The sequence below is a fragment of the Pantherophis guttatus genome, chromosome 1, assembly GCF_059756535.1.
Source record: "Pantherophis guttatus breed Tessera chromosome 1, ASM5975653v1, whole genome shotgun sequence".
Classification (NCBI taxonomy): Eukaryota; Metazoa; Chordata; class Lepidosauria; order Squamata; family Colubridae; genus Pantherophis; species Pantherophis guttatus.
This window is the reverse complement of record NC_142063.1, coordinates 348,771,486-348,796,144: the sequence shown is the minus strand read 5'-3', so window position 1 is coordinate 348,796,144 and position 24,659 is coordinate 348,771,486. Positions and strand designations below refer to the sequence as shown.

At 54.0% G+C, this 24,659-nt stretch overlaps 1 protein-coding gene across 3 annotated transcripts; it reads right to left on the bottom strand.

Annotated features, from left to right (window-relative positions):
• Positions 1–643: 643 nt before the first annotated feature.
• SPAG5 (sperm associated antigen 5) lies at positions 644–24,191 on the bottom strand. 3 transcript variants are annotated; one of them, XM_087890707.1, is made up of 24 exons: positions 24,067–24,177; positions 22,708–23,495; positions 21,578–21,770; positions 19,971–20,093; positions 18,391–18,483; positions 13,485–13,598; positions 12,696–12,815; positions 12,504–12,596; positions 12,282–12,383; positions 10,979–11,072; positions 10,631–10,766; positions 9,585–9,666; positions 9,313–9,446; positions 9,054–9,219; positions 8,860–8,968; positions 8,312–8,389; positions 8,003–8,114; positions 7,765–7,876; positions 5,746–5,826; positions 5,525–5,656; positions 4,299–4,373; positions 4,129–4,209; positions 3,132–3,252; positions 644–755 (listed from the first exon to the last, which is right to left on the bottom strand). In XM_087890707.1, the coding sequence occupies exons 1-23, from the start codon at positions 24,091–24,093 to the stop codon at positions 3,181–3,183; spliced, it is 3,117 nt and encodes a 1,038-aa protein (XP_087746833.1). In that variant the 5' UTR covers positions 24,094–24,177; the 3' UTR covers positions 644–755; positions 3,132–3,180. The 3 variants fall into 3 exon arrangements, with proteins under 3 accessions (XP_087746833.1, XP_087746829.1, XP_034280399.2); XM_087890703.1 differs by lacking the exon at positions 644–755 and having other exon boundaries at positions 3,112–3,252; positions 24,067–24,191; XM_034424508.3 differs by lacking the exons at positions 644–755; positions 24,067–24,177 and adding an exon at positions 23,773–24,037 and having other exon boundaries at positions 3,112–3,252.
• Positions 24,192–24,659: the final 468 nt, after the last annotated feature.

Genomic DNA, 24,659 nt, shown 5'->3' with positions numbered 1-24,659 from the left:
CACCCAAAGGCAGGAACATGTCCGCAGGCTGTGGGACCAGCGGGGGGGGGGGCACCTGATGTCCATAAGCTCCCCAACTCTCCATCGCCCTGTGCCCGACCTGGACCTGATCCTGAGCAGAACCACCCAAGGAATCTCTAGACCAGGCCACAAGTAGAGGAATTGCCCCAGCAGTCGTCCTTTAGAAGCTGCCCCTGGTCAGGATGCCCTTCTCAACGCCTGCCCTGGTGAGCGGGACACCCTGCGCCTGGGACACCACCAAGTGTGGCTGATGCCCAGGTCTCCCATCTCTGCTGCGGGGGCTGCCTGGTTGCTTCTGGGCATAACTCGGACTGCTGATAGGGGCATCAAGCTAATGCAGGAACACCTGTCTGTGAAGGGGACCCTGTCAGGTGTTTGTCCTGTTGGGCCTAAGAGACGGGGGCTCCCCCCCCCAAAGAGCACTGAGAGTTGGCATCCTTTCCCACAGAATTCGCTCACTGGAGACTTTATTGATAAACCGTTTAAGGTTTTATTGGTGGGTCTGACTGCAGTGCGGCTCGATTGAAGGACAGGTAGTCCTCGATTTACGACCTCAGCCGAGCCCAAAATGTCTGTTGCTTAGCGAGACAGTTGTTAAGTTTTGTCCTGTTTTACAACCTGTGTTGCTACAGTTGCTAAGTGACCTTGTAGACCAGAAGGTCACAAAAAGAGGATGATGGCAGCCGTCACACGTGCACTCCAGTTGCCGAGGGACTGACTTTTGATCATGTGACCTGGGGGGGGGGCCAAACAGTTGTGTGAAAACCAGCCGAAAATCACTTTTTTCAGTGCCGTTATAACTTCCACTAAACAAATGGTTGTAAGTCAAGGACTGCCTGTATAACCTGCCATGAGTCTTGGAAAATACAGCAAATACAGGTAAGTCCTTGACTTACGACCGCAACAGAGCCCAAAATTTATGTTGCCAAGTAAGAACTTTGTTAATTATGACGGTTGCAGTGTCCCGGAGTCATGTGATTCCCCTTTGTGACCTTCTGACAAGCAGTCAACAGGGGAAGCCGGATTCATTTAACAACCAGGTTACTAACTTATCAACTGCAGTGATTCACTTAACAACAGTGGCCAGAAAGGTCGTAAAAGGGGGCGAAAGTCTCTGTCTTGCTTAAGGCAAAAGAAATTTTGGGCTCGATGGTGGTCATAACTCGAGGACTTCCTGTAATTCCCGGGAGGAGCCGCCCTACGAAAAGGAGCAGAGCCCTGCCAGGGGGCAGACGGGCCCATGGTGCAGAATGGAGAGAATGCCAGGGCTTAAGGGGCGGGGGGTTTCTGCCTCTGCCAGCCTGCAAAGTCCATTCTTGCCATGAAGCTAGACTTGCACCCCAAAATAGGCATTGACCATATGATCACAGCCGCCATCGTGACTTTTTTGACCTTGTGGCCACACCTTTTAGGCCTGTGAGAGCGAACGCTGGCCCTTTTATGACTGGTGGACTTCAACTCCCAGAATTCCTCAGCCAGCTATGCTGGCCCTTTTATGACTGGTGGACTGTTGGCTCAGGAATTCTGGGAGCTGAAGTCCACCAGTCATAAAAGGGCCAGCGTTCCCCACCTGGGGAACCTCTGCTCAGTGTTTACAAGCAGTTGTATACCAATCCAGAATAGGAAAACGGCAAATGCAGGAGGGGTGGAAGATTAGCTGCCCCACCTGGAGATGGCGGGAGAGGGGGTGTCTCCCCACGTGGGCTTGAATGTGGCCTACGATTGGCCCAAATTGGTGGTGAGAGGAAGAAGGTTGGGGGGGGGGGGGGGAGAAAGAGGGAATAAATCTTATTTTCACTCAGCTGCCACCTTAAGGATTTCCACAGCCGCTTCCTTTCTCGCTGGAAAATAAAAGGCGCTTTTATCATTTGTGCCAAAGCAACGGAGGGCTGGTCTTGTGCCTAGAAGGAGGGGAGGGGGCTTCCTCCGGTCAGCCATGCCCAGCAGACAGACTGGCACAGACCTTCCCAAAGTAGCTGCCGCAGCCCCTCTCCCCTCTGGACAGGAGTCCGGACCCCCATTCAGGGACAGAATGGCACCCTGTAGCTGAAATCTAGGCTGGGGGCAGGGAGGAGGGGTCCTGAGTAAAGCCAGGCCACTCAGCCCCCCTCCCATGGAGAGAAAGGAAGGCCGCACCATCTGGGCATCAGGGGATGCCAAGAGAGATGGATGCCAAGAAAAAATACGGGGAGGGGGAGAGGCAGCTGGGTTTGTAACCTCTGCCTTTGAAAGACGGAAGCTGGACAATGTCCTAAGGGGGAGACCCCTCACCCGTCCACCCCTTAAATGCCAGCCACTAAAAGGGCAGCCTGGCTGTGGAGGGGGCTTCTTCTGCTGAGGCCAGCGGTCCAGAGAGGGAACTGTGCTATTTTTCCCAAACAGCAAACTGCTGTGCTCACTTCTCCCCCCACCACCACCCCACTGGCCCCAGACATCTCTCTGCTGCCCCCACCCCAGATGCCTTCACCTTTTCCAGGCAAGGCTCTGGGCTGTAGACCCCTCCCCACCCCCACCCTGTTATTTTCCTTAGAAGATCCTGGTTCCTTTGCAAGTGAAAACAAGGCCAGTCTTGGGATTCCAGGCTGCCTTAGTCTGATCAAAGGGGGGGGGGGAGAGTAGGGGGCCTTTTGGCCCCGACTAAACTGGTGCCCTAAATCAGGGGTCTCCAAACTTGGCCATTTTTTTGTGGACTTCAACTCCCAGAATTCCTCAGCCAGCTATGCTTAAAATGGGCCCGTTTGGAGACCCCTACCCCAAACAGAGCTTCTAAGCTGCCAGGGGAGCCAAACCAGGCAATTTCTGATTTTCTCCCCTGTGATGCTACCAAGAGCCCAAGGGGGGTAAGGGGCCAAAGGCTTCCCACGTCCTTGACTGCCCCGGGGCTTCTTTGGCCAAGCAGGGAGCCTGGATTGTGTGTCCGGGACCCCCGTGGCCCCAGAAGAGAGGCCAGGCGGAGCAGGGTCTCTGGCGGTGGGTCAGAGGGAGGGCAGGCACAGCTGGGGTGTGTGGTGTTGGGTGTGTGTCTCTCTACAAGGACACAAAGCCGTTGGTGGGGCAGAAGCAGAGACAAACTGCCCGAGTCTTGCAAACTTAAGAGACGTAACATTTACTTCATTAGACAAATGAGAACAAACTCTTGCTTTCGCCTCCGTGGCTTCTTCAGACAAAGAGACCCACAAGGCGCTGGACCTCAGCGAGGCTGGACACTTCAGCCGGCAACGTGGAGAGGGCCTGGAGGGGAAACAGGACAGCAGCACTCAGGCCACTGGGCTCCGGCTTGCAACCACCATGTGAAAAACAGCAGTGGGGGAAGGAGTTGGAGGAGGGGGGGACGGACACATGACCCTCTTCTCTCAGGGGGTCTTGAACCCAGGGCTGAGAGCAGGACTGTTTCTGGCGAAGCTGGGCACAGATGCTGCGAATTTGGCTGAAGGTCGTGGCAGCCGGTCCCTTAGCCAGCAGGTCAAAGGGAGCACATGAATCTCAGGTGGTTATGAGTTAGAAGGGGCTGTAGAGGTCATCTAGCCCTCCCCGTCCTGTACCCAAAAGGTGGCCATCCAGCTACCATTTAAACCTCACCCCCCCAAAAAAAGAAGAGCAACTATGATTCTAGGCAGAATCCTCTATTTGAGGGGTCTCCAACCTTCCTTGGCCCCTTTAAGACTTGTGGACTTCAACTCCCAGAATTCCCCAGCCAGCTATGAAGTGGGGAGGACTGTGGGGTGCTTGGGGCTCTCTCTGAGCTTGGTTGTTTTCTTGCAGACGTTTCATGACCCAAGTAGGTGACATCATCGGTGCTCGAAGGGAGTGGGGTTTGAGGAGTGGAGGGTCTTAAAAGATGCTGGCTGGGGAATTCTGGGAGTTAAAATCCATAAATCATAAAGTGGTCAAGGTTGGATATCCCTTCTCTATAGGAAGCTTCATCTACTGGGTGGGTGGAAGGTCTGTTCAAAACAAGAGGACTAGCCCCTTAGGCGCCCCAATGGATTTGGGTCCATTCTAGAGACCTCAAAATTTGTCCCCAATCTTAGCTCTGGTCTTTCTCAGAATAAAACCAGGGCCAAGCTGCTACCCTGGTGAACTTCCGCCTGCCTCCAGGCCACCCACCTGCTTCAGGTTCGCCTCCACCTTTTCCTGTCGTCTCAGCAGCTGCTGGGCCTGGCACAGCCGTTCCTCCAGGCACCTCACCTGTGGGCACAACCCCAGAGTGGGGAGTGAGGACGGGCGCTGAAGGTCGGCCAAGAGGGGAGACCCCGGCCCACCCAACGGACACTCACCTGCATCACGTGGCTGGTCAGGGCCTTCGTGTGCTCGGTGTCCTTCTGCAGAAGCAGCTCCTTTAACTTCCCAACCTGGGGGGGACGAGAGGTGGCCATGAGCCCCAAGAGGGGGCACCTGGGCATGCACAGAGCGCCCGCTCTACTCAGCGAGTCTGGAAGGACTCATGGTTGGTGGTACTGACCGCGATTTAACGGGTCGTTTGCACAGGAGATTCCACATCGGTAGAATTTATAGCATTTGTTCAGTGACCGTCTGAAGTTACAACGGCACCAAAGAAAGCGACTTATGACCAGTTTTCACACTTAAAACCTTTGCCGTATCCCATGGTCACACGATCAAAATTTGAATGCTTGGCAACTGGCCTGAATTGATGACACTTGCAGTGTCCTGGAGTCAGCATTTGCAAACAGAATGGAGCCCAAACTTTCTGCTCTCAAGTGAGACGGTTGTTTTGCTTTTATGACCTTTTTTGCCACTGTTATTAAGCGAATTGCTGCAGTTATCTTTAGTCACACGGTCCTTAAGTGAATCTGGCTTCTCCATTGACTTTGCTTGTGAGAAGGTCGCAAAAGGGGATCACGTGACCCCGGGAGACTGCGACCGTCATAAATATGAAACCAGTTGCCAAACATCTGAATTTTGACCCTGGGGATGCTTCAACGGTCATAAGTGTGAAAAAGAATCCTTTTTTTCAGTTCCGTTGTAACTTCAAACAAATGGCTGTAAGTCGAGACTATCTGTAGTTCATGTGTCTCCATTCTAGATAAGGAGGTTCCAGATCAGGGGTGGGCAGCTATAGCCCCCTTATGTCCTATGGAGTACAATTCCCAGAAGGCTGGCTGAGGAATTCTGGGAGTTGAAGTCCACAGGTCGTAAAGGGGCCATAGGGTAGAAGATGACCAGGCTGAGCCCAATGGAGTGTGTCCTCGAGTCTCTTCGCGCCCACAAGAGATTTAACTCTATCCCAACTTGAATGCCTTTCTTATCTCCCGCTCATTTGCCTTGACTGTTAGTTGGCCAGATTCTTATAGAGCTTAAGCTGGCAATCAATCTTGATAACCTTTTGAACTGGCTGGATCTCTTGATTTCCTCGGCGCCCACCCGTGTTCCAGATAGGAGGGCATCCCAAGAACTTAAGCATGGGCTGGAATTACGGCCCCAGCAAGGGCCCCGAGAGCCAGGACCGGTGCAGGCCCACCCACCCCCCCTCTGTTCCTGGCACCTCCTGCCGCAGCCAGATCTTCTCCTGGACGTCAGGACGCCGGGTCCCACTCATCTCGTCCCACAGCGTGGTGGCTGCCATCTGGGACTTCTGGAGCTCCAGCTTCAGCTGGGCCACCTCCTCTCGCAGGGTCTGGGGGAGAAAGGCTGGTCAGTCACTGGGGTGCCAGGACAGGGAGCCTAACCCCCCCCCACAAGGCTGCCCCCCTCCCAGTCACGTACCGCCAATTCCCTCTTCTGGTCGCTCAGCTGGCATTGCTTCTCTTCCTGCTGACGCAGCAGCTCCTGAAGCTCCTTCTCGCTCTGGGGGGGAGAAAGAGGGGTCTCTGGGGCAGCCGGAGGAGGAAGCGCTGTCCGGCCTTTGTGTGGCTGGGGGACACGGCAAGCAGACCACAACCCTCCTTTCAAAGCAGGTGCCCCTGCTGAAGACGGAGGGCACCAGGTTGCAGAAGGGCAGGAGGCGGTCTGGCTGGATGACCTCTGGAGCCCTCCCTGAGAACCCCCGAGATGCCCCCTGTTGGATTCTTTCTTTCAATTATTTTATTGACAACATCCAAATACAAACTTCAAAGAAAGGGAAAAAAATACTAGAACAAATCAAAACTAAACTGGACATTTAAAAAGTGTATAAAAAAACAGATACACACAAACTGTCCCCCCCTGAATATATTTCAACAAAAATAATCCCCCCCCCACTTTGGAAAACAGGCCCACAACTGATGAATTCCTCCAACTCCATTTATCCCACCAGTTTGACGTGGCACCCACCGACTCTACGAAAAAGGTATACAGAGAATTCTCCACTTACGACAATTGAGCCCCCAATTTTTCTTGCTAAGCGAGGCATTTGTTAAGTGAGTTTAGCCCCATTTTGCGACCTTTCTTGCAGCAGCTGTTAAGTGAATCACTGCAGCTGTTAATTTAGTAACACAGAAATTGTTAAGTGAATCTGGCTCCCCCCCCATGGACTTTGCTGGTCAGAAGGTCGGGAAAAAGGGGATCACGTGACCCCGGGATTCTGCGACCGTCATAAATGTGAGTCAGTTGCCAAGCGTCTGAATTCCGATCGCGTGACTGTGGGGATGCTACAACGGTCGTAAGTCTGAAAAAGGGCCATCCGTCCCTTTTTTCAGTGCCGTTGTAACTTTGAACAGTCACTAAATGAAATGCTGTAAGACGGGGACTATTTTAATGGCTAACCATTTTGGCACCAAGTGCCAATAAAAGGAGCCCTGGTAGTGCAGCAGACTAAAGCACTGTTATTAACATCAGCTGCCTGCAATTACTGCTAGTTCGAATCTCTCCAAGGCTCAAGGTTGACTCAGCCTTCCATCCTTTCTAAGGTAGGTTAAATGAGGACCCAGTTTGTGGGGGCAATAAGCTGACTTTGTATAAAATATACAAAAGGATGAAGGCTATTGCTTAACGCCTTGTAAGCCGCCCTGAGTCTCCGGAGAAGGGCGGCATATAAATCAAACCAAAATAATAATAATAATAATAATAATAATAAAAAAAAACGCACACGTGCACCCACCCACCATAATGCAATGCGTGTGCGCCCCACCCTGTGCATGCATTTGTAACCGCCACACATGTGGCCAGTCCCCCCACATGTACATGCAACCCCCGCACAGGCATTCAGATTCCCTGTGCATGTGTAGACATCTCCCGCATGCACCCCACCCCTGTGCATAGGCGGCAGAGGCCCTAAAATCAGCTGGCCAGTGGGAGACATGCATGCATGCGTGGAGGAGCTGAGCTGGGGTGACGGCTCACACGTCCGCAGAGAAGGCTCGGTGTGCCACCTGTGGCCAAAGGTTTGCCATCAGGGACCTCGAGGGTAACCTATTATTAAGCTTGAAAGCTCTCGGTTATTATAACCATCTATTATCACCCCCCTCTGCTCTGGCCAGCCTCTGTTTTGGCTTATAGCTTGGCACGAACGAGACTTTTCTGGCTGAGTTGACAAATCACGGCTTTCGTGTGCTGTGGGAAACTCAGATGTTCCCTAATGAAGCATGAGGACTAGAACCTTACATTTAGAACAACCGTTTAATAAGAGAAATCCCTGTAGGATTGGGAAGAAACATCTTTCTGGCCTGCTGAAGAAGTGGGGTCCAACTACGGCAACTTTAAGACTTGGGGGCTTCAACTCCCAGAATTCCCCGGCCAGACCTGCCAAGGTTGGACAGCAGTGGGCTAGAGGGTCCCAGGCCATGCAGCCCCCTCCCCCCAGCACACCTGGATCTTCAGGTGCAGAATCTTGCTGAGCTTGATTTGGGCGGTTTGGCAAGCCTCCATCTCGGCCTGGTGCTGCGTTTGAGACGCTTCCAGCTGTTGCTCCATCTGCAAACTGCCCGGAGAGAGGGAGCTCAGAGCAGAGCTGCTTCCGCCCTGGAGAAGGGGCAGGAAGACCCCCCCCCCCTATTTCCAGCCCAGCAGAGCCAGGGACCCGCCCCTCCCTCCAGCCCATGCTCACCTCTGTGCCCGCAGCTCTCCAAAGTCTTCTTGGCAACGCCTGGCCAGGAGGCGCAGTTGCTCCACGGCCAGGCGCAGGTCCTGGGTGTGACTGGCCAGGGAGGCTTGAATATCTGCAGAGAGAGTCCGGTCATCGGGGTCGTCCCAGAGCAAGGAGTCAGAACCACAGAATCCCAGAGTCAAAAGGGACCTCGGAGGTCCTCTAGTCCAACCCCTAGCCTAGAGCATTCCAGACAAAAGGCTGTCCAGTCTCTTCTGGAGCCCCCACAACTCCCAGAGGCAGGTAGTTCCCCTGGTTAATCGTTCATACCTGAGAGCTGGGGAGGGGGTGCCGGGGCTGCGCGCATAAAGGCGCTGGTCTCGCTCCAGAGGCCCGGGGTCTTTGGGGCTGAAAGAGACGAAGATTTCCTCCTTTGAGAAACTCCCCCAAACAGCAGAAGTTGGATTTAAGTAGTTCTCGACTTACAACCAGTGACCGTTCGAAGTTACATCACTGGAAAAAGGGACTTATGGCCGTTTTTCACACTTACGACCCTTGCAGCATCCCCATGGTCACATGATCAAAATTCAGACGCTTGGCAACTGACTCGTATTTATGACGGTGGCAGTGTTCCCTTTTTTGCAACCGTCTGACCAGCGAAGTCAAGGGGGAAGTCGGATTCACTCAACTATGTAACTAACTTAAGATTCACTTAACAACGGTGGCAAGAAATGTTGTAAAATGGGGCAAAACTCACTTAACAAATGTCTCATTTAACAAGGGAAATTTGGGGCCCAATTGTGGTCGTAAGTTGAGGACAAAACCCCATGGCAGCCACTCTAGGAATCAAGAAGCGGCCTCCTTCCGGGATCGCTCACCTCCCTGGGACGCAGCTCGAAGGACGCTGTCCACCAAGGAGACCCCCGGGCGGTGGGGGGTGCGCCGGGCCGGAGTGCATGTGCTGTTCTGGGGGGCCACTTGGGCTGCCTGGGAAACAAGCCGGAATTGAGGGCCCCCCTTCGTGAGAAAATCAGGGGCCACCCACACGGCCAGAAAAATGGGCCTCTCCTACCTCGCCTGGCCGGCCCGTCTGCAGAATGTTGGCAGCCTCCAGGAACTGGGCGTGGAGACCCCCCAACTCCAGCACGGCCCGGAAAAGCCCCTCCAGGCCCATTTTGGTGTCCTGGATCTCAGCCCTGGCGCCATCCAGCTCAGCGCGCAGCGACTCCTGCTCCTGCCTGAAGGGAAGGGAGGGGGAGAGGAAGAGGTCAGAGGTTGGGCTCGGCTGCCCACCCTGAGGGGGTTTGACAGCGGGAGAGCCCAACCCTTACTGGAGCTTCTGGCGGGCGTCCTTGAGGTCCTCCAGTTGGCTGCCGCGTTCCCGCAGGGCGGAGAGGCTGGCCTTCAGCTCTTCTTCCGTCTCGCTCAGCTGGCGGCGGGCAACCTGGTTCTCCTGCTCGAGAAACTGCAGAGCGGGGGGGGGGGGGGGGAAGTGTGGGGGGGGAAAGAAAAGAAGAGCATCCCAAAATAAGGCCCATGGCAGCCAGGTCTCCCCTCCCTCCCTCCCACCACTGCCGGCTCCCTCTCTCGGCTGCCAACCTACCTCGCGGCAATCCAAAGCCTCCCGAAAGTCCCGCTGGGCACCGTCCCGTTCCTGCTGCGCCCTCTCCTTCTCCTGTGCCAGCCTGTGGGAGAAGCCGCCCGAAATCCCATTGAATGAATCCGGCTGGCTGAGTCTGTGCAACTCCAAGTATCCTAAAGCCGGTTTGCAAGCCAGGACAGTCCTTGACTTACGACCAGAATCAAGCCCAAAATTTCTGTTGCTAAGCGAGACAGTCCTTAAGTGAGTTTTGTTGGATTTTATGACCTTTCTGGGCACAGTGGTGTCACTGCAGTTGTTAAGTTGGTCACCCGGTTGTTAAGTGAATCTGGCTTCCCCTTTGTCGGAAGGTCACAAAAGGGGATCACGTCACCCTGGGACACTGCGACCGTCATAAATATGAGTCAGTGGCCCGAATTTTAATCATGTGACCACGGGGATGCCGCAACGGTCGTAAGTATGAAAAACAGTCCTAAATCACACTTTTTTCAGTGGAGATGTAACTTCGGACGGTCACTCAATGAACCGTTGTAAGTCGAGGACTACTTCTGTCCAATGGGTGAACCGATCGATGGTGAAATAGAAAGCATGTTCAGGGTTTCACCCCCCCAAACGACCAGGGGGTCTTCACAGCTGCTGCCTCCCCAGAAGCCCCCAAGTGCTAGAAGAGGGTCTCCCCACAGTCTTTGGGGGAATGGGGCTGCCTCTGCCCCCTCGATTCCCACCCTCAGGGAAGGAAGCAAGGGGGGCAGCCCTTAGGGTTGGGGTCCCTTTATCCAAGACTGGGGTGTCCAACCGTGGCCCCTTTAAGACCAGCGGACTTCAACTCCCAGAATTCCCCAGCCAGCACAGGAGTTGAAGTCCACTGGTCTTAAAGGGGCCACGGTTGATAAATAATTCCCAGGTGAAATTAAATTAAAAAAAGACCATAGACCGATGCCAGCCCATCCAGAGGTGGTGCAGCGGCTGGAATTTTGGCTGAAAACATCTGGTGGGCAGCAGGTTGGGGGAAGCAGCCAAGCAGACCCTCCCAGCACACCAGGACTCACCTGGCAGCCTCGTCCTGCAGCTGCTGGATGGCCGTCGTCTTCTCCTGCAGCCGCTGGGTGAGCTCCAGCTGTTCTTCTCGCAGCTGCTGCAGCTGCTCTTCCGAGGCCGCCCCTTTTTCCAGAGCGGCCTGGAGGTCTGTGGACAGGGCAGAGGTCAGAAGGAGACCCGAGATCTTGCCCTGCCCCATAACAAGAGTCAGCTTCAGTCTCCACCGTCTGTGGTCGAGCTCTGGGAGCAAAACTTTTGCAACTTCTCTGCTCCAGGCCCAGCATTCCTGGCCACGCACCACAATTCCCGGCGCCTGCTTTGAACCAGGTGCAGGGCTGGCCGCCGTCGTGGGGGCTCACCTCGGTCCAGCCGCGTGTTGGTCTCCACCAGCTCGTTCACCCGGCCCAGCGCTTCGACCAGTTCTACCGTCGTCTCCTCCAGCTTCTGGCACACCTGCACACGTGACGGAGGGCATGGGCATTGTAGTCCCTGCCTGTCTGAGTGGGTGAGTCCAGAGACGCTCGTCCCTGGATACGGGGTCAGCTCAGCCCTGTCCTCCCCCCCTTCCCAAAGGGCCATTTTGCCAAAGGGGGCAGGAATGCTGGGGAGAGGGTCCACGAGACCCCTGCTATGAAGGGAAAAAAAGGGGGGAACCCACCCCTTTCCTGTGTCCAGGATTCTCAGAAGGTCCGAGTTGTGGAGCATGGTTGATGGGGAAAAATTAAGGGAGCAGCTCAAAAGATACAAGTAGTCCTCGATTTACGACCACAATGGAGCCCAACATTTCTGTTGCTAGGAGTTAAGAGGCTCCAGGTTTCTAGTCCTCAGGGCCCCCACCGCCCACAGACTCTCTACCCAGAGAGGAAACGGCCCATTTCACGCTTTCCCCAGGGAAGAGAAGCAAAGACCCCCAAAAGGGATTTCCGGTGAGAGACAGAGGGCAAAGCTCACTGCAAGGAGTGGACACAAGTCTGTAAACTGATGTAAAAAGAAGAGTGAACCAGCACCGGGTAGTCTTCGACTTACGACCACAATTGAGCCCAAAGTTCCTGTTGCTGAGTGAGACCGTTGTTAAATGAGTTTTGCCCTATTTTACGACCTTTCTTGCACAGTTAAGTGAATCACTGCAATTGTTAAGTTAGTAACACTGTTGTTAAGTGAATCTGGCTTCCCCATTGAGGTTGCTTATCGGAAGGTTGCAAAAGGGGATCACATGACCCGAGGACACGGAGACCGTCGTAAATGCGAGTCAGTTGCCAAGTGTCTGAATTCCAATCATGTGACCGTGGGGACACTGCAATCGTCGTAAGTGTGAAAAATGGTCCTAAATCACTTTTTTCCCCCTGGTATTGTAACGTCAGTCAAAGTCCAGGGGGAAATGAGGTTCACTTCACACCTGTGTTGCTAAATTAACAACTGCAGCAATTCACTTAACAACTGTAACAAGGTCGTAAAATGGGGCAAAACTCACGAAGCGACAGTCTCGCTTAGCAACGGAAATTGGGGGCTCCATTTATGGTCATAAGTTGAGGACTACCTGTAGAGCTGGCCCTCTGGCACAGTGTCCATATAACAAAGTTGTAGCTCCAGCCATGTGGGTCTCAATAAGGATTGAAGCAGCCCCCCCCCGCCTCTGCCAGCCCCCCCAGGAAAGAGCCTTGCCTCTTGGTGCCGGGCGCTTTCAGTCCGGGCGGCCTCCACTTCCTCCGCCATCTTCCGGTTGGCCACGAGGCACTTGCCGACGATGCTGCGGTACCCCTGGTACTGTGGGGTGGGAGTGGGGGTGCGTGGGTGGGTGGGGAAAAGAGACGAGACCGAGAAGCCCCCGGTCAGTGGACGGAGGCTCTGGGGGGGGGGGGTCAGAGGTCAGTGGGCAGCACTCACGTCCAGCCGCATCTGAGCCCAGTCGGTTTGCAGGGCTGCCGCAAGGCTGTCTCCCTCGGCCACGTGACGCCCGTATCCGGACAAGAGATCCACCTGCAAAAGGGGGGGGGCGCAGAGGGAGCTGCAGACATTGGAGGGAGCAAGCAACCCCCCCGCCCGGATCCCCAACCCTTCCCCTCCCCATCCCCCCACCTCAAGCGCCTTTGCTTTCTGCAGCAGGGCCCACAGGCGCTGCCGGGACTCGGCACTCAGCTCCAGCCTCCGGATCTTGGTGGCAGCACCGGCCTGCACCGACTCCCGGACCAGGTTGGCCTGCAAGGGAAAAGGGCAGCCCACCCCCCCGGTGAGGTCTCTGCCCAAGCCCCCAAGCCACATTCAGCCCCCACGGGACGTGACAGGCGGTCCTTGACTTACGAGCACAAGAGAGCCCCAAATTTCTGTTGCTAAGTGAGCTTTGCTCTGTTTTACGACCTTTCGTGCCACCGTTGTTAAATGAATTAGCGCAGTTGTTAACTGCTGCTAACTGGGTTGTTAAGTGAAACGTGTCTTCCCCCTGGACTGCTCAGGAGTTCTAAAAAGGGGGATGATCTAAACTCTGGACCTGCAACCGTCATAAAGAGGAGCCAGTTACATGACCCCAAGGATGCCGGGACGGCCGTACCTGTGAAAAGACCCTTGTTTCAGGGCCCATGTAACTTTGGTCACTAAATGAATTTTTGTAAGTCAAGGACTGCCTGTACAGGCACACTCCTGGGTCAGCAGATTGGCAGCCAGGGATGCAACACCCCCCCCCCCCAATTCTCAGGCAGCCCCTGCAATCCTGCCCCTGGCACCAATGCCCAGCATTTGCCAGCCCCCCCCTCCCCACTCCCCCAATGCATGGGGCCCTTGGGGAGGGCTGGAGGTGTCCGGCTGGCATCTTGCCAGCTTTCACCCAGGCTCAGCTTTGGGGTGGGGGGGACCCAGGCCCATCTCTCCTACCGCGTCCTTCGCCTTCAGGGCCGCCTTCAGCTCCCGGCCCATCTCCTGTTGCTTCTGGCCCCAGTGCTGGACCTGGGCCCTGCCCTGAACCAGCAGACGGCCCATCTGCTTCTGCTGCAGGAGGGGAACAGGCGGGCATTCAGCCAGCGGAGGGAGGGAGGGAGGGGAAAGAAAAGAAGGGAGCAAGGAAGAAAAGGAGAAAGAGAAGGAGGGCAGGACAGAGGGAAGAACAAGGGTGAAAGAGGAAGGAAAGGGAAAGGAAGGAGATGAGAAAAGTGGAAGGAAGGAAGGAATAAAGGGAGAAAGGGGGAGGAAAGGAAGGAGGGAAAGGCAGAAGGAAGAAAAGAAAGGATAAAGGAAAGGAAGAGGGAAGGGAAGGGAAGAGGAAGGGAGGGAGAAAGGAGAGGAAGAAAAAGAGAAGGAGGGCAGGACAGAGGGAAGAACAAGGGTGAAAGAGGAAGGAAAGGGAAAAGGAGATGAGAAAAGTGGAAGGAAGGAATAAAGGGTGAAAGGGGGAGGGAAGGAAGGAGGGAAAGGCAGAAGGAAGAAAAGAAAGGATAAAGGAAAGGGAGAGGGAAGGGAAGGAAAGAGGAAGGGAGGGAGAAAGGAGAGGAAGAAAAAGAGAAGGAGGGCAGGACAGAGGGAAGAACAAGGGTGAAAGAGGAAGGAAAGGGAAAAGGAGATGAGAAAAGTGGAAGGAAGGAATAAAGGGTGAAAGGGGGAGGGAAGGAAGGAGGGAAAGGCAGAAGGAAGAAAAGAAAGGATAAAGGAAAGGGAGATGGAAGGGAAGGGAAGAGAAAGGGAGGGAGAAAGGAGAGGAAGAAAAAGAGAAGGAGGGCAGGACAGAGGGAAGAACAAGGGTGAAAGAGGAAGGAAAGGGAAAAGGAGATGAGAAAAGTGGAAGGAAGGAATAAAGGGTGAAAGGGGGAGGGAAGGAAGGAAGGAAAGGCAGAAGGAAGAAAAGAAAGGATAAAGGAAAGGGAGATGGAAGGGAAGGGAAGAGGAAGGGAGGGAGAAAGGAGAGGAAGAAAAAGAGAAGGAGGGCAGGACAGAGGGAAGAACAAGGGTGAAAGAGGAAGGAAAGGGAAAAGGAGATGAGAAAAGTGGAAGGAAGGAATAAAGGGTGAAAGGGGGAGGGAAGGAAGGAGGGAAAGGCAGAAGGAAGAAAAGAAAGGATAAAGGAAAGGGAGAGGGAAGGGAAGGGAAGAGAAAGGGAGGGAGAAAGGAGAGGAAGAAAAAGAGAAGGAGGGCAGGACAGAGGGAAGAACAAGGGTGAAAGAGGAAGGAAAGGGAAAAGGAGATGAGAAAAGTGGAAGGAAGGAATAAAGGGTGAAAGGGGGAGGGAAGGAAGGAGGGAAAGGCAGAAGGAAGAAAAGAAAGGATAAAGGAAAGGGAGAGGGAAGGGAAGGAAAGAGGAAGGGAGGGAGAAAGGAGAGGAAGAAAAAGAGAAGGAGGGCAGGACAGAGGGAAGAACAAGGGTGAAAGAGGAAGGAAAGGGAAAAGGAGATGAGAAAAGTGGAAGGAAGGAATAAAGGGTGAAAGGGGGAGGGAAGGAAGGAGGGAAAGGCAGAAGGAAGAAAAGAAAGGATAAAGGAAAGGGAGAGGGAAGGGAAGGAAAGAGGAAGGGAGGGAGAAAGGAGAGGAAGAAAAAGAGAAGGAGGGCAGGACAGAGGGAAGAACAAGGGTGAAAGAGGAAGGAAAGGGAAAGGAAGGAGATGAGAAAAGTGGAAGGAAGGAATAAAGGGTGAAAGGGGGAGGGAAGGAAGGAGGGAAAGGCAGAAGGAAGAAAAGAAAGGATAAAGGAAAGGGAGAGGGAAGGGAAGGGAAGAGAAAGGGAGGGAGAAAGGAGAGGAAGAAAAAGAGAAGGAGGGCAGGACAGAGGGAAGAACAAGGGTGAAAGAGGAAGGAAAGGGAAAAGGAGATGAGAAAAGTGGAAGGAAGGAATAAAGGGTGAAAGGGGGAGGGAAGGAAGGAGGGAAAGGCAGAAGGAAGAAAAGAAAGGATAAAGGAAAGGGAGAGGGAAGGGAAGGGAAGAGAAAGGGAGGGAGAAAGGAGAGGAAGAAAAAGAGAAGGAGGGCAGGACAGAGGGAAGAACAAGGGTGAAAGAGGAAGGAAAGGGAAAAGGAGATGAGAAAAGTGGAAGGAAGGAATAAAGGGTGAAAGGGGGAGGGAAGGAAGGAAGGAAAGGCAGAAGGAAGAAAAGAAAGGATAAAGGAAAGGGAGAGGGAAGGGAAGGGAAGAGGAAGGGAGGGAGAAAGGAGAGGAAGAAAAAGAGAAGGAGGGCAGGACAGAGGGAAGAACAAGGGTGAAAGAGGAAGGAAAGGGAAAAGGAGATGAGAAAAGTGGAAGGAAGGAATAAAGGGTGAAAGGGGGAGGGAAGGAAGGAGGGAAAGGCAGAAGGAAGAAAAGAAAGGATAAAGGAAAGGGAGAGGGAAGGGAAGGGAAGAGAAAGGGAGGGAGAAAGGAGAGGAAGAAAAAGAGAAGGAGGGCAGGACAGAGGGAAGAACAAGGGTGAAAGAGGAAGGAAAGGGAAAAGGAGATGAGAAAAGTGGAAGGAAGGAATAAAGGGTGAAAGGGGGAGGGAAGGAAGGAGGGAAAGGCAGAAGGAAGAAAAGAAAGGATAAAGGAAAGGGAGAGGGAAGGGAAGGAAAGAGGAAGGGAGGGAGAAAGGAGAGGAAGAAAAAGAGAAGGAGGGCAGGACAGAGGGAAGAACAAGGGTGAAAGAGGAAGGAAAGGGAAAAGGAGATGAGAAAAGTGGAAGGAAGGAATAAAGGGTGAAAGGGGGAGGGAAGGAAGGAGGGAAAGGCAGAAGGAAGAAAAGAAAGGATAAAGGAAAGGGAGAGGGAAGGGAAGGAAAGAGGAAGGGAGGGAGAAAGGAGAGGAAGAAAAAGAGAAGGAGGGCAGGACAGAGGGAAGAACAAGGGTGAAAGAGGAAGGAAAGGGAAAGGAAGGAGATGAGAAAAGTGGAAGGAAGGAATAAAGGGTGAAAGGGGGAGGGAAGGAAGGAGGGAAAGGCAGAAGGAAGAAAAGAAAGGATAAAGGAAAGGGAGAGGGAAGGGAAGGGAAGAGAAAGGGAGGGAGAAAGGAGAGGAAGAAAAAGAGAAGGAGGGCAGGACAGAGGGAAGAACAAGGGTGAAAGAGGAAGGAAAGGGAAAGGAAGGAGATGAGAAAAGTGGAAGGAAGGAAGGAATAAAGGGTGAAAGGGGGAGGGAAGGAAGGAAGGAAAGGCAGAAGGAAGAAAAGAAAGGATAAAGGAAAGGGAGAGGGAAGGGAAGGGAAGAGAAAGGGAGGGAGAAAGGAGAGGAAGAAAAAGAGAAGGAGGGCAGGACAGAGGGAAGAACAAGGGTGAAAGAGGAAGGAAAGGGAAAAGGAGATGAGAAAAGTGGAAGGAAGGAATAAAGGGTGAAAGGGGGAGGGAAGGAAGGAGGGAAAGGCAGAAGGAAGAAAAGAAAGGATAAAGGAAAGGGAGAGGGAAGGGAAGGGAAGAGAAAGGGAGGGAGAAAGGAGAGGAAGAAAAAGAGAAGGAGGGCAGGACAGAGGGAAGAACAAGGGTGAAAGAGGAAGGAAAGGGAAAAGGAGATGAGAAAAGTGGAAGGAAGGAATAAAGGGTGAAAGGGGGAGGGAAGGAAGGAAGGAAAGGCAGAAGGAAGAAAAGAAAGGATAAAGGAAAGGGAGATGGAAGGGAAGGGAAGAGGAAGGGAGGGAGAAAGGAGAGGAAGAAAAAGAGAAGGAGGGCAGGACAGAGGGAAGAACAAGGGTGAAAGAGGAAGGAAAGGGAAAAGGAGATGAGAAAAGTGGAAGGAAGGAATAAAGGGTGAAAGGGGGAGGGAAGGAAGGAGGGAAAGGCAGAAGGAAGAAAAGAAAGGATAAAGGAAAGGGAGAGGGAAGGGAAGGGAAGAGAAAGGGAGGGAGAAAGGAGAGGAAGAAAAAGAGAAGGAGGGCAGGACAGAGGGAAGAACAAGGGTGAAAGAGGAAGGAAAGGGAAAAGGAGATGAGAAAAGTGGAAGGAAGGAATAAAGGGTGAAAGGGGGAGGGAAGGAAGGAGGGAAAGGCAGAAGGAAGAAAAGAAAGGATAAAGGAAAGGGAGAGGGAAGGGAAGGAAAGAGGAAGGGAGGGAGAAAGGAGAGGAAGAAAAAGAGAAGGAGGGCAGGACAGAGGGAAGAACAAGGGTGAAAGAGGAAGGAAAGGGAAAAGGAGATGAGAAAAGTGGAAGGAAGGAATAAAGGGTGAAAGGGGGAGGGAAGGAAGGAGGGAAAGGCAGAAGGAAGAAAAGAAAGGATAAAGGAAAGGGAGAGGGAAGGGAAGGAAAGAGGAAGGGAGGGAGAAAGGAGAGGAAGAAAAAGAGAAGGAGGGCAGGACAGAGGGAAGAACAAGGGTGAAAGAGGAAGGAAAGGGAAAGGAAGGAGATGAGAAAAGTGGAAGGAAGGAATAAAGGGTGAAAGGGGGAGGGAAGGAAGGAGGGAAAGGCAGAAGGAAGAAAAGAAAGGATAAAGGAAAGGGAGAGGGAAGGGAAGGGAAGAGAAAGGGAGGGAGAAAGGAGAGGAAGAAAAAGAGAAGGAGGGCAGGACAGAGGGAAGAACAAGGGTGAAAGAGGAAGGAAAGGGAAAGGAAGGAGATGAGAAAAGTGGAAGGAAGGAAGGAATAAAGGGTGAAAGGGGGAGGGAAGGAAGGAAGGAAAGGCAGAAGGAAGAAAAGAAAGGATAAAGGAAAAGGAGAGGGAAGGGAAGGAAAGAGGAAGGGAGGGAGAAAGGAGAGGAAGAAAAAGAGAAGGAGGGCAGGACAGAGGGAAGAACAAGGGTGAAAGAGGAAGGAAAGGGAAAGGAAGGAGATGAGAAAAGTGGAAGGAAGGAAGGAAGGAAGGAAGGGCCACTCTCGTCCCCCTCCCCCACAGCCAAAGGATGCTCACCTGCTGGCAGAGAGACCTCCGGTCATGCTGGAGCTGCTGGAAGGCGGTGTCCACCCTGGCCTGGAGCTGCCTGGAATCGGATGACCACGTTCTCTGCAGAGGGAGGGAGGGGGGACCTGTTGGGCTGGGCAGGGGGAGGGAAGTGGCCATTGGAGATTGATCCCGTTCCCCCAAGCATGGCACCCTCCACGCTTGGGATGCTCCGGGCATCGTGGCTGCAGCCATCCCAGGGCTGGGAAAGGGAGGCTTACAGCACACACTCAATCCAGGCGCAAAGAAGGGGCAGCTGGACCTTCGGACCCCCCCACCCCACGCACAAGGACCCTGCCTGGCCCCCAGCAGCAAAGAGGGGAACCTGCCAGCTTCTGATGAGCAGAACGGGGAGGGGGGAACCCGGTTACCACTCCAGCAAAAGGCAGTGGCTGTTCTTCCCTTGGGGCCCCTTTTAAGACCTGTGGACTCCAACTCCCAGAACTGCTTTGCTGGCTGAGGAATTCTGGGAGTTGAAGTCCACAGGTCTTCAAGTGGCCAAGCTTGGAGTGGTCCAAAGACCCCTGGGTGGGGAGGGGGTCTCCCAGGTCAAAATCAAAACCAAAATTATTTGCCGGAAGAGGGTGTGACAATGAAGACAATGTCATTTTTTCTCATCATTTTTGTCTGTTTTTTTTTTTTTAAAAAGCTTCCCCCCCCCCCATAATAAATATGGGACTCTCTATCTAATGGGTTTAATACTGTTATTTTTGCATCATTCAGTGGATAAATATTCTAGCAATGCATCCAATTAATTTTTTTTTTTAATTAAAAAGTTTTAAAAAATTTTACACATATTTTCCTCCCCCCCCCCGGACTTCCCAGAGCAAATACAAGATATAGCATTTAACAAACATAGAAGCTAACTATCTATAGATTTATCTCCCTTTTGCACTTTAACTCCCCTTGTTCATATCTGAATATAACTATTTAAACCGGTTATTGCTTGAAAATAATCAATCCAACTTCGTTCTTGTCCGTTCTTCAATAATAAACAAGCCTTCTTTCTTCTAGCATTACACAATGCGGTATACGGTAAATACCGATTCATAAATAGCAAGCTTTTTTGGGGTCCCCCGTAATTGATGAAAGTGGCGGTGGGGTGTCAGCCATCGGGACTTTGCAACCAGGTTGTAAGTCCTGCACAGAGTCCTTGCGACAGTTCGTTTAGTGACCGTTCCAAGTTACAGCGGCACCGAAAAGGGTGACTTATGACTGTTTTTCACACTTAATGACCGTTGCAGCCTCCCCACGGTCACATGATCAAAATTTGGACACTTTAGAAGCTGACTCATATTTATGACGGTTGCAGAGTCCCCGCGGGGTCATGCGATCTAACAGGGAAGCCAGATTCAATTAATGACCATGTTACTCACTTAACAACTGCAAAGGTTGAGGATTACCTGTACCCCCAGAGAGATACGCCGTAACTTCAAACGGTCGTTAACTGACCAGCCATAAATTGAGGACTACCCGTAGAGGGTTTCTGTGCGCAGCTGAGAACCAACAGGGAAGCCCTCCCCAAGCTTGAGCCGGGCTTGAGTACTTGCCATCTCCTCGCTGGCGCCCTCCAGCTTCTGGGCGAGGCCCTGCAGGTTCTTCTGGCGGCCCTGCAGGGAGTGGAAGCGCAGCCGCTGCTCCAGGTAGAGTTTGTGGTAGAGCCGCTCCTCCGCCTGCCAAAGGAGACCCCACGAGACCCTCAGGCCAGCCGGAGGGGAATGGGACACGGGGGAGGGGCTGGCCAGTGGTGAAGGGGGACTGTCAGGACTGCCTCAGCTTGGGCATCTAGGAAAGAAAGACCCTCAACTCCCTGTGTAGTGGAAGGGACAGGGAGTCCTGGACTTTCAATGGTTTCATTTAGTGACCGTTCGAAGTTACAACGGCACTGGAAAAAGTGACTCACAACCGTTTTTCACTACGATTGCAGCATTCCCCATAGTCACGTGATCAGAATTCAGCTGCTTGGCAAATAAAGAGTTTCAGTGTCTTAGTGACCATTCAACTTCAGAGTTATGCCCGTTTTTTGCACTTACGACTGTTGTTGCAGCAGCCCCAGTCACCTGATCAAAATCCGGACACTTGGAAACTGGATCGTATTTATGATGGACGCAGCGTCCCAGGGGTGGGGGTGGGGTGTCACGTGATCCCCTTTGCGGCCTTCTGACCAGCAAAGTCAACAGGGAAGCCAGATTCTCTTAACGACGATTTTAGTAACTTAAAAACTGCAGTGATTCACTTAACAAGAGGAGGCAAGGAAAGTCGTAAAATGGTACAAAACTCATTCAATGTCTCACTTAGTAACAGATTTTGGGCTCAATTGTCGTAAGTCGAGGACTATCTGTACTCCCCTATTGGGTTATTCTGGATGCCTCCAAATTCCCAGGATTGGGGTGCACAAGATACCCACCCCAATAAGCAACGAGGCTTGTCTGGGTTTAAGAGGGGCCTGGGGTGCACACGAGGGTGCAGGTCCAGCCCCCCCCCCTCCCACAGGTCTACCCTGCCCGCCACAAACACACCCAGTCCTCGACTCACAAACACCACTGAGGCCCAAATTTCTGTCGTTAAGCGAGACATTTGTTAAGTGAATTTCGTCCCATTTTGCAACCTTTCTTGACATAGTTGTTAAGTGAATCCGTTCTTCAGTCAATCTGGCTTCCCCTTTGACTTCGCTTGTCCGAAGGTCGCAAAAGCGAGTCACATGACCCCGGGACAATGCAAGCGTCATAAATACGAGTTGGTTTCCAAGTGTGTGAAATTTCGTCAGGTGACCACTGGGGTGGCGGGGGGGGGGGGGAGGAAGATTATGGATGCTGCAACAGTTGTAAGTGTGAAACACAGTCGTAAGTCTGAGGTTGAAGGGTCACTAAATGAACTGTTGTAAGTTGAGGATTACCTGTATACCCTTCTGGGCCATCCCTTTCACTTCATGGGGAGGAGGGGCGGGGTTTGTAAATCTCAGGGGAGGAAGAGGCTTCACCCCTCATCCACCCCCTCTGAGCTGTTGGGTTTTTGAGGGAGGGGTGGGTGCCTCGAATCCCAAGGGAAGCCCCCCCAAATCAGGGACAGCCCCTGCGTGCCTGGGGCAGCGCTGCCCACTGGAGGACCTGCCCATCAAACTCACATTCCCCGCAGGTCACCCTCCTCCCCCGCTTACCTGGCTGGAGTCGGCCGTGGGGGTCTGGGTGGCCGCGTCCCTCTGGTCCGCTGGCCCCACCGGGGCTGCCGATCGCCGGAAGTCTTGGGCGGCCCGGATCTGGTGCGAGAGGGCTTCCATGATGATCAGGGTGCTCTCCAGGCGCCCCTCCAGCTCCGCCCGGGAGAGGTGGCTCAGCTGGTCCCGGGAGCAGCTGAGGAGACAGGACCCCCCACTCAATCTAGGCGGGGGGGGCTCCCCCCAGGCTATGGGTGCAAAGGGGTGATAGGTCTGGAAGAGGCGCCTGCTAAGAAATATCTCTGGATCCTGAATTTCCAATTTAACCCCAACCGCCCTGGAATTTCGGGGTCCCCCATCCACGTCCTGCCCAGATGTAGCCCCCCTCTTGGCTCTCAGCCAAGGCGAAGGTAGACCACGGCTGTTGCTGGCTGAACCCTTTTCCGTAAACCATCTCTCTAACCATGTTACTCTAGACTTCCTCAACGGTGGCACCTTTAAGATGAGTGGACTTCAACTCCCAGAATTCCCCAGTCAGCTGTGCTGGCTGGGGAATTCTGGGAGTTGAAGTCCACCCACCTTAAAGTCTACTGCTTTAGTAGAATAGTGCTCTGGTCCCGTTGCAAAATAATAATAATAAATAAAAAACTAAATTATGGGCTGTTGCAACCCCTTGGGCCAGCCAATCACAGAGTTATTGTTGCAATGGGGAGATTGTGGAAGAACTGAGAGCTGGTTTGGTCTGGAGGTGAAGGTGCTGGGCTAGAGACCAGGAGACGGTGAGTTCTAGTCCCGCCTTTAGGCATGGAAGCCAGTTCCACCTCACAGGGTGGTTGTGGAAAAACAGGAGGAGGAGGAAAATTACCAGAGTTACTTATAAAGTAATAAAGGTGGGTGAAAAATCTCAATAAAGAAAATTGTGCCAGGCACCCTGGAATGATTAGGCTGCCCCATCACACCACCAGCCTCAGTTCGGTTGCCCGTTGCACTCCCTGCCCACCCCCCACCCCCTCCTCTCCCTTGCCCCAAACTCTCCAGCAAGAGTGAGAGAAAGAGGCGTGGCTGCCTCAGTTTCCCTCCTGGCCCCATCCTTGAAGGGCCCGTGTGCCCCAGGCCCTGCCAGCAAGACTTACTGCCAGAGAAGGGAGTCGGTCTCGGCTGTGTTGTCGGTGGTGGTGGCCTTCTCCGCAGGGGAGGTGTTCACTCCAGCCTCCCGGAGGCTCAGCTGGGAGGTGCAGGCAGCTGCAGACGCCACGGAGACGGGGGTGATGCCGGTGCCCTGATTCTGCTGGGGGAGGCAGGCTCGGGCACAGGTGAGGCAGGGAGGGTTGGTGCTCATCCCTTTGGGGCCTTGCCAAGAGGGCTCCTTCCCGGCCGGAGAGACCCCAAGTCCATCGCTCAAGATGCTCAGAGGAGAGCCCCAGAGGCCGTGGCACCCGCAGCCGGCCAGGGAGATGCAGGCAGTGCCCGGGTCCTGGCACACGACAGGCGATTCCTGGTCCTCCGGTGAAGCCGTGGCATCAGCCTCCGGGGCAGCCAAGCAGGGCGAGGCGATGGGCCCAGCCTGCTCCAAGGGGGTCTTGGGCCCCAAGTCCTGGCAGCTGGTGAGGGTTGCCCAGGCTCCAGGAGACGCCCCCGAAAGAGGCGTGCTGGTACGGTGGTCCTGCAGCAAGGCCGGAGCCAGGCAGGGGCTTTCGTGAGACCCCGGGGAAACAGGGCTGGCAGTGGCCCCGAGCTCAAGGGTCCGGGTGAGCCCCTCCTCCTGCTGGGGGCCCCCAGTTGAGAGGCTGCGACGGAGGTCAGCCAGCATGGGCGAAGCGGGCAGGAGCTGCTCCAGCCAGACCAGGGGGGCCGTCCAGGAGATGGTACCACGTGCGGGGGATCCGTTGGGCCCATTCTGGGCAGAGGGAGCCGCTGGGTCCTGCGGTCAAACAGCAGGAGGTTAAGGGTGGGGGCCCACACACGCCCCATCTGCCATTGCGGAGGGGAGAGAGCCCAGAGAGGGAGGCTGGCAGCGACCCCTCCCTGGCCCTAAGGGCATCCAGAGACTCTGCGGAGGGCCTTTGCACAGCACAGTCTGCCTTGGGAGGAGGAAACCACGGGGTGGGGCGGGGGGGGGGGAGGTCCCAAAGCAGGTTAAGGAGATGAAGGTTTCTAGTCCTCAAGACTTTCAGGGCCCCCACCGCCCGCCCACTCACTCTCAGCCGGGAGAGGAAACACGGCCCGTTTCACGTTTTCCCCAGAGAAGAGAAGCCTCGTTTCTCGCCCCGACACGCAGGTCAGCCGAACACGCGTCCCCTTCCCCAATGAAGCGCCCCTCCAGAGGTTTGGGACTCCAGAAAAACAGCTGGGAGGCGGCAGCTGAGACTGCAGGGAGGGGGAGAAAGGCAGCCCTCCCCTCCCCCCCCGGGAAAACCTCCTGGGGAGGATGGGTCTTGCAGTCCAGCCCTTTGGGAAGCCCCTGCCACCCCCCCCCCAGCGCCCGCACCCACCTGGCCCGGAGCCCCCGACTCAGCCATGCCGCGGGGGGGGGGCAAGGAGACACTCGCCGCCGCCGCCGCGGGTTTTTTTTGAATGAAACTGCCGCCTCGCGGCCTCTGATTGGCTTTGGGCGGAGGGGAGGGGCCCGCCGCGAAGCCACGCCCAGAGGCCCTCTTCCAGGATGCTGATTGGCGGGGACGCTACAGTTTCCGAAGACACGTGTGCGCGGCTCTCTCCCCCTCCCTTCCTCCCGCTCACTTCCCGAATCGTGGGAATACTCCGACACGCGTCTTGCGTCTCCTAATGGTGGCGAGTAAATGTTATTTCTAAGCAGCAGGAGAGATGTTTGCCTGGAGCTAGAGACGGAAGGCGTTTCCCCGGGACTAGAGAGGGGAGGGTCGTGGGAATTACTCGACACGCGTCTTGAATAAACGTTATTTTCCCGCCGCGGAAAGAAGCGAAGGCCGAGGAATTTCGAATTTGTAGGCAAAATTATTTGACAAACGTTTACTAGACTCTCATAATGTGGGAATGAAATAAAGGTTGCCCAGAAAACTAGATGCGTGAAAGTCATTAACCACCAAGGGCTCTCCGTGCGGAATTG